This window comes from Colossoma macropomum, unplaced genomic scaffold, assembly GCF_904425465.1.
Source record: "Colossoma macropomum unplaced genomic scaffold, Colossoma_macropomum, whole genome shotgun sequence".
Classification (NCBI taxonomy): domain Eukaryota; kingdom Metazoa; phylum Chordata; class Actinopteri; order Characiformes; family Serrasalmidae; genus Colossoma; species Colossoma macropomum.
Genome location: NW_023494807.1, coordinates 22967602 through 22976510, shown reverse-complemented (window position 1 = coordinate 22976510; position 8909 = coordinate 22967602). Strand labels below are relative to the sequence as shown.

At 37.2% G+C, this 8909-nt stretch overlaps 1 protein-coding gene across 1 annotated transcript in view; it reads right to left on the bottom strand.

The window, feature by feature from the left end:
- Positions 1-342: 342 nt before the first annotated feature.
- The window catches only part of cntnap2b (contactin associated protein 2b), a 76742-nt gene continuing 68175 nt past the window's right edge, over positions 343-8909 (bottom strand). The window contains exons 23-25 of the mRNA XM_036556607.1: positions 6029-6259; positions 1963-2037; positions 343-1400 (exon numbers count right to left, since the gene is read on the bottom strand). Coding sequence (XP_036412500.1) covers positions 1201-1400; positions 1963-2037; positions 6029-6259 — 506 coding nt within the window. The 3' untranslated portion in view covers positions 343-1200. The remainder of the gene's footprint in view (positions 1401-1962; positions 2038-6028; positions 6260-8909) is intronic.

The window sequence follows — 8909 nt, the reverse complement described above, 5'->3', positions numbered from 1 at the left end:
AAAAAAATAATCTCTAAAATCTCCAAAATAGTTACTTTACAGAAGAGCGCAGAAGTTAATGTAGAGAGACTGTATTCCAAGTGATTTTGGAGCATTCTGATTGGTCCATTCATCATGAAATGTTTACACAATGTAAATGACAGCGGCTGTGTTCAAATGATGTAGAAAAGTTAAAATTGAAAAAATGGAGATACATGTTCTTTGGACAGCGACAATATATTAACCACTTAACAATGATTACCACAATATTAAAATTAAAACAGGACACAATTACTGTGTAGTTATTCATAATTAGTAAAATGATATGCTCATATGAGATATGAGTATCAAATCATTGTTAAACTATAATTAAATGATCAGGTTTCTACCACTGTAAATAATGACTGGTTATTTGTATGTCACTAAGTAAAGTGTTAATAATTTAAATAGCATTTATTAATGCAAAACTATTATACAATTATTAACAGTCATTAACAAGCTATGAGATCTTGAATAAGTTGCTGTTTATTGTTTATTGATTTTAAAATTGTGTTTGAAATGTCACAATTATAATTATCAATTAAGCTTCAAAAAGGGCCATAAAGGAGGCAAAATGTAAGCATATGCAAGAATAGTTGGTGATGTATACAGCTACAGAATCCAGATTACTATAAGAACGTAAACTACCACATAAGACAAAAAGTGCTGCTTTAACACTGACGCAACATTGAGGAATGTCATTCTTTTTCCATGCTTCTATATTTGTGTGACTGTTTTAAAGATGTCGGCAATAAAAATGCATTTAAATACAATCAAATGTCTTCATCTGTAACTTAAATAAATATACATTTTGCTATTGGGGTTGCTGATAATTTGTCTGGCAGTCCAACACTGATAATTGACATTTGTAGTACAATCAAACATGATAAAAATGCACCAATTGCTTTAGTATTTTAGTCCATGGAATGCAGAAAATATGCCTCCCTATATGTGCATGGGATGGATTCAGATTTGATAGAAGTCCTTGCGTTACACTCACTCATTCACATAAAACGTAATTACATGACAGACTTGCCAGCCAATGCACGTCCCGACAGGCGTTTGAGTCCATTTTTCACACTCGAGTCCATTTTATTCAAAATTCTTTGTGGTAATCTTAAGCCTTGTGGTTCCACTGGATGGCGCTCTCTGCACATCCCCTGTATATCCTGAAAGACGTGACTAAATAAACCACTCCTTCTTGCTTTCGTCGATAGTCTCTGTGAAGGCAGGGTCGTTTACAATGATGGCAGCGTCGGCGCAGTCTGCTGACTCCGCCCCCTTTGCCTCATTGGTGTGGTAGGAACCCTTGTGACGGAACATGTGGCGCACCAGGAACACCAGCGTGCAGAGGATGGTGAAGATCACCACGGCGATGATGCCTGAATAACCAAAAGAAACCGATCCACAAGGCATTAACAATAACAAAATGAATAATAATAACAATAATAATGATAACAGTGATAATGACTGATCATAATATACATATTACAAAATGCTATACAGGCAAAACGAATAGTTTTATCTCATTAATGTTTTCAGATGTAAATCTCTGACCTCACAACAATTGGATTCAATCTCCAAATTCACCATTTGATAGGTTATTATGGTACAATTCAGAATAATTTTTAAGAATACACCAAATATACAAATGTGACTAGTGGAGATATTAACACAGTAGCAGAATATGGACAAAAAACAAACACACCAAGCTTAAGTTAATTTCTAAGTGAAAATAATGAAAATATTTTTATAATCAATTATAACATTCTAACATTCTAAAACTGATGCAGTTGAATCATCATCTTTCAGACTCTTTTACACCTCTATTAATATATTAGTAGGACAAGAATCTTAAAAGCGGTGCAAAAATATCATTCTTGATATTTTGTAAAGTTTATTTTATTTTAGAAATGAATTACCAATGTGTGAATTTTTTCTTACCTCCAATTATCGCAGAGTCCCGGTTTACTCCATCCCGATTTACCCGCTCTTCATTAAACGGGAACTGGATTCCGGCTAAAAGGAAAATAATGACAAAAGTAAATCAGTTTAAAGTGGCCAGGATTCCTTTTACTCATATGAAATCTGAGAGCCAACACTAAAAAAAACAGTGATTTCTATTACTTATGTTGTTATTTCATTATTAAAATAAGTCACTGCTCACAAATAGTAGTTATGCATTTTTTTAGGTTTGAGACAATTTTACTCAGATACTGACTGATGAACCCAGATGCCTAGTGTTGATTATTGACAGTGGTTTCCACAAGAGAAATTGTGTTATGTTTATGGTTTAGAGAATGGTGGTGAGTAACGTTTGTTACTCGTTAATAGGGCAGCTCTTTAGAGGGCAGCAGTGAGTAATGTTTGTTTATTTGATGTTTTTTAATAACAGCTTTAGAGGGCGGCAGTCAGTAATGTTTGTTTATGTGGTCATTTGTCCAAGACATGTTTGGCATCCAAATTTTGCTTCTTTAGTTTAGCACTGGAGCCATGAGGCTAACACTAGAAGTCAATAGTCACCAAAATCTTTTCTGTGAATACATTGTGAAAAACTCATTTAAACTCACTTAACTCACTTAAACTTGCTCTTCATCACGTTTGCACAGAGATATCAGTGTGGTTCAGAGTACAGTATGACTTACTGTGAGCTGTGAGTAAAAGTGAACAAAATTTCACTGTGGAGCTAAACACTGTAAGCAGCCACTTACTGTGACTTAAACTCGCTTAACTCACCTAAACTCGCTGTTCATTAAGGTTGCTGATGAGTCTTTGTGACCTTAGGGTCTCTTGACCTAGAGGAGGTTTGAGTGAGCTGAGAGACATTTTGGGGATGCATTCACAGAGAAAATCTGGGTGACTATTGACTTGTAGTGTCTGTTAGCTACATTAGCCTCATAGCTAATTTAGTGCTAAACTAAAGAAGCAAAATTTGGACACCAAACATGTCTTGGCTAAAAGACTACATCTGTAGTACTTGGAAAACTGTAAGAAACAGATATTTTGCCAAACCATTGCTTTAATAATTGCATATTGCAAAAAGTGTCAGTTAAATTGTTAATCTCAATTATTTATAGGGCAGTTAATCATCAGCTAACATTTCATGATCGTGACAGGCCTAGAAATGGTTACACCCTTCTTAATAATGCAGGGACTATATTTTTAATTTTGGCACAGTAGGTAGGTGGAGTTTGAGGTTATATTTATGACTATAGAAAGTGTTTTCTGTCAGCAGGAGTGAAGAGGCCGAGGCTGGCATGAGAGCAGATCAGTGATAAACCGTCTGCTCCTTTCAGCTGCCATCTCAGCACGGCTCACACCCTGCGTGACTGCAACTCAGGAAAACTGAGTGCACCCACTCACACCAATACACACTATCACACTCACACAGGATTTTGTTTTTTCGCCAGTGCTACACTAATCCTCTCTACAGGGCACTGATCTGATCACAGATGTCTTTCACTGAGGGCATCATAAGAATATCTCTTTATTTCAAAGGAGCAGGAAGATGTTCTGCAATCTTCTACATCCCACATCTATAGTTACCTTATACTGTGAATAAAAATACATGATTCAATACATGATTCAAAGGCCATAATAATAGTCACAAACAGAGAAAACAGAGTCGGCATTCCCCAGGACCTCTAGCTGGAAACTCTAGCAGTAAATTTGGCAGTCATGCAACTTGGTAGTTGGGATAAGGAAGCGGACGCTGCCAAAAACAGCAACTGCAAATCAGCACATAAACTGATTAGACACAGAAGTCATTTTCAGAACTTTGCCTGGATATTTCAAAATTACTTTTATGGTAGGGAATCACACATTAAAGGGGGATTTCAAAATGCCTGAATAAATCAACTGTTATGATATAAATGAAGGCCTAGTCCCATTTCTTATTTTTGCCCCTTATCCCTTGTTTTCAAGCGTCATCTTCTCCCTTGGATAAGTGTTAGTAGTTGAAATCTTCCCCTATGAAATGGGACGGCCCTCAAATAAAAAAGAACATTTCTTAACATTAACAGGCTACTAGTGGTGCTCTGTAGGCAACCCTGCCAGTCTGCAGTGACAGCATCCTTGCTGCTGGTCTTCGGTTAAATTTAGAGAATCATATGCCTTCAAAGAGGGGGAAGCGACAATTGTTTATTATTGCCCACCCCTAATTCTTTGGTGATAACAAGCTGACGTCAGCTATTCGCCAGCATCTTGTTTGAATTTTCTTGTTCTACCTTAAATGGTGCAGCATTTCTGATGTCTGAGGCCATTTAAGGTGGAACGGGAAATTTAGCTAGCTAGCTACCGAGAGCATACTGCTAGTGATTTTTTTTACTGGTTATGAAGAAAAGGATTGCAGTAAATTGAAACGACATTAAACTAAGATAATACAATGGTTATTGTTATTTTTTAACAGGGAAAATACTGTAGGTTTCCTCTGAAAGACCTCCGTTTGGAGGGCCATGTAGCTCTTACACTTGGCCCTACCCCTCTATCTCAACAAAAATCGGGACACCCTACCCCTAGACGTGAACATGCAAAAATGGAGGGGTAAGGGCTAAGTGGTAGAGGCAAGCGGGTGAAATGGGATTGGGCCAAAGTCAGTCAGCATGTTTTAATGTGAAATGCTCCATTATACAGAAATTTTCGAGTCAGAATTGTTCACAGTGGTGGTGATAGAAACCAGATGTCTGACGTGTTTAATACCACTTTAAGCCACATCACAGAAAGCTTACATGAAAACGATATGAATACACTACCTGATGCCTGAAACACTGTTTTATGATAGTTTTGAGAAGGGTTTGGCCTTCCATTCATCAAAGAGAGGTACATCCAGGGTGTTCTAAGGCAAAAGAGTCCTTAAAGGAAAGTTTTTTTGAGACAAATTTGTGGAATCCCCCTTCACATTTATACCCTCTAACAATAGCTAGCATGTTGGTTGTCTTTCTATAACATTGTATTTGGAGGCTGCTCTGCTTTACTGCAGTTCACACACACAGAGACCTAAAGGGACATCACACATTACACAGCAGATCACTGGGGACATGCGGGAGATTTACACAGTGATTGATTTCCTCGCTGTCCCTGCCCTGCTTTCCCGAAAGGCTACATGGGCTGTGTTGTGTGAACCACAGCAATGACAGAAAAAAGCACAGCCTACACAGCTGTTCTATCAAAACAGAGCAGAAATGGTGAGAATGGGGGGAGGTAGAGGGAGAGGAGGGGAGGCTACAGATCTTTTGTCTCAGAGGAGCACATGGCCATGCACGGTCAAAGAGCTGGATCAATAAAGCAGCCTTTCTAATGCCCATGCAGCAACATTACCCTCCAGGGGAAACCAATGTAGTAAGCCAGTGACAGCTCACTGCTGGCAGAGCAAAGAACCTTTATGTACCTAATTGCAGAAACGAATTGTCGCTGACGTAACAAAACCTTTTATCTCAGAATTTTTAACCTTATAAGAAGAAGAAAAAATGTTACTTGAATACATGGTACCTTGTATATACGTTAATGTGGCAAGATCTTATTCCATTCATTTTTGGATTACTTCTATCAACCTAATCAGTAATTTTCTTACAATGTAATGGGCAGATGGTGCTTTTAAATATCTCATTAAAAATGCAGAAACCTCTGCTTAAATGGCAACATGATGGTTCTAAAGCATCTTATTTTGGCCAAATTTTAGGTCAACATTCTATTTATCTTTCATGTATAACTCAATTACTACAATGCAATGTGACAACAAGCTTTCTTAAGATCGTTCATTTTTATGGCCAATTCCATTATCTTTACAGCCGCCTGTCTTTACTGTCTCTTTTTTTTGGGTGAATTTTATTTGTTGTTTCTTTTGAAGGATCAGATATCAAAGAGAGTAACATCACTTATTCGCTGTATACCTGTATACCTAGCTTGCAGGCTAAATGGACACACTCATATGAAGCACACAGTCTGGTGGTTACTGGGTAAACACATACAGATATGTTCATAAAGCATTCAAATGCAGCTCAAAGTGCCTCACCTGATTCCGGCTGCCAGGGGTCAAAGGCTGCGGACATGGGTGGGATGGTGAGTGGTAAGGCGCCGCAGTTGGACTCTACTAGGACCCCCTGAATAGAGGCGGTAGATGGTATAGCCGGTCTTAGTGCAGCTTTCAGTGGGGCGATGCGGTTGAACTGCACCCTGGAAAGGCAGCCCACGAAGCCTGGGGAGTTATACCGCTCTATCAGCACCGGATCTATCTGACCCGTTTCTGAAAGACAAGAGAAGATTACTTTATAAGCTAACCTAATAGCAGTTATTGTAGCTAGTGCATAAAAACTCTGAGTCAACACTTTCAAACTACTCTGTAGCTCTGTAATGACGCTAGCAGTGAGTTAGTGCTCATTAATACTGACAGTTCAAGGAAACTGAAGACACAGACAAATCAAACCGAAGTGGAGCATAATTGAGTGTTCTTGCTTACAAGTAAACAATGCACCCCTGCTTTGTTTGCTTATAAGCAAGGGTTTATGATTGCACTTGGGTAAAGCTTTAAATATGTGTAAATATATACCTAAACATTGCAGGTGTTTCAGTGATCCTTCTATTAGTGTTTGATAGCATTATTACAAGAGCAGCGTTCATTACAGGTGCATTAAATGACCCTTCTGTTTTTTTGCATATAGTCATGTTTATATGTCCACTTATTTTTTTTAATTTTATGTATCTTCCAAGACTGTAAGTACTTTTATATTATACACACTGCTAGCGAGGAACAAGTGAACTGCCCTTTGGGCATCAAGTTTATCTTAAAGTTTTGTGCAAAAAATTGAAAAAAGTTAACACATGTTCAGAACATCTATGTGACGAAATGGAACAAGCTTAAATACACTGAACATCTCGTATGACAAGCCATATTGTGGAAACCTTGTTCATCAGAAATAATGGCAGTTTCAGGGCTTTGATAAATGTGCAGGAATCAAAGTGATTTCGAAACATTCAAAGCTAGAGATCACCACACTTTTTCTTTTCTGATACCAATATTGAAACCTTGAGTACTGGCAGATTCTGATCCCAATCTGACACGATAATTTTTCTTAAAAACTAATACGTTTTTTTTAAAAAAGCTGTTTTTAATTGATGCACTTAAGTTAAGATGAGCATATAAAAGTAGTCATTCTCCTGTTCTTTAACATTATTAACGAAAACTGAAATATCTGGCACTGTGATACAGTAATGTTGAATTTTATCAACAAAGCCAAGAACCTGGAGAGAATGAGAGAAATAGGGAGAGGGAAACACTGTGAGAGAGAAAGCGAGAGAGGAAAAAGCAATTATTTTCTTCAAAGCACAAGGACAAACAGGTGATGATAAAGAGCGATACGGAGGAGAGAGGGACCTTTCAGAAAGGAAAGGAGAGAGCTCTGCAATCTCTGAAACCAAACGAATAAAGACCCTGTGACATCGAACATGCATCTGTATCTTTGTCCTCTGACCATGTCCATTCTACTGCAAGTCCATCTCCTAGCCACTGCAAACAAAGACGAAGTGCCAAAATACAACTGCAGACAGCAAGTTGTCTAGAATACAAATGACATACACAGGATCCGACAGGTGTAACAATACATAAATTACATGATACAGAATGTATTGTTGTTTTGGCACCATATATTTTAATATATCAAAAATGTCAACAAAACAGGACCTGGCAGTGAAAGCATAGTTATAACAAACAAGGAATTATCAGAGGACAAATACATTTGAATACACAGAAAATGTAAATGGTGTCACTATTCCACAATAGAACAGTGGAAACCATTCCAATTTATGTAAATATGTTTTGCAGCATAAAATCTAACTGTATGTGATTGGAATTCCTCTGTATCCGCAGATTATCAGACAGATATTTAGATTTGACTGATATTTCAAACTGATATTTAAAGGCGTATAGACGTATACAAAAGTATACAAAAAAACACCTCGTCAAACAACAGGTTTTGTTGATTTTCTAAGTGAAAATAAGCTAACACATCCTCTACAGAGAACTCACTTTTATATATATTTAACATATTGGAAAGAAAATAAAACATACAAAAATATGTGCTATAACTTTTGCACAGACCATTTTATTTTTTATTATTTTTTTGTTTTTAAATTCAGCAAATAAACAGTAATTATCTATTTAAATGTGTGGAGGTGTGTTCTCTGTAGAGGATGTGTGAACTTATTTTCACCTAGAAAATCAACAAAACATGTAATGAGACCAGAGGCGCACAAACTTTTGCATAAGACTGTATTTCCTGTACTCCTGAAGAGCAGAGTGTTTGGGTAACACTAGGTTATGGTGCAAAAATGTCTGCTTTTTTCAGTGCATGGTATTTTAACTCTATTTCTCTGTAATGCTAATTCAGGATTTTGTTCCAGTTTCTGCATTTTATAAATGTTTATGTATCAAAATCAGCAGATTTACACATGGGAAACAACAGATATCAATTATTAGCATCGGCCCACAGTTCCCACATTAACATATCCCTAATTTGATCCAGTGCATGTACTGCATCACAACTCCTATATTAATAAAAATTCCTATTAATAAATGTATCTCCACAGCAACTGTGGTCAAGGACCTCAATCATAAGTAGAACAATCGCAATTAAAACTCTAATTACAAAACAGACAAGAGAGCCCACTTCCTTTCAGTGCTAACAGGTTTATATTCTAGACAATAACTGTAGACTCAGTGTTACCTTTGTGATGCAGATGTAGTCTCTGAATGCAGCAGTGTTGTCTCCCAGTAACAGAGCCACTCTGAACTTAGCACCAGTCTTCGTCTATCTATCTGTACATCTAGCTTTTTCTATCCTTCTACGTTTCCTGCTTTTCTGTCACTTTATGACTGCTTTATCATCTACTTGGCTATT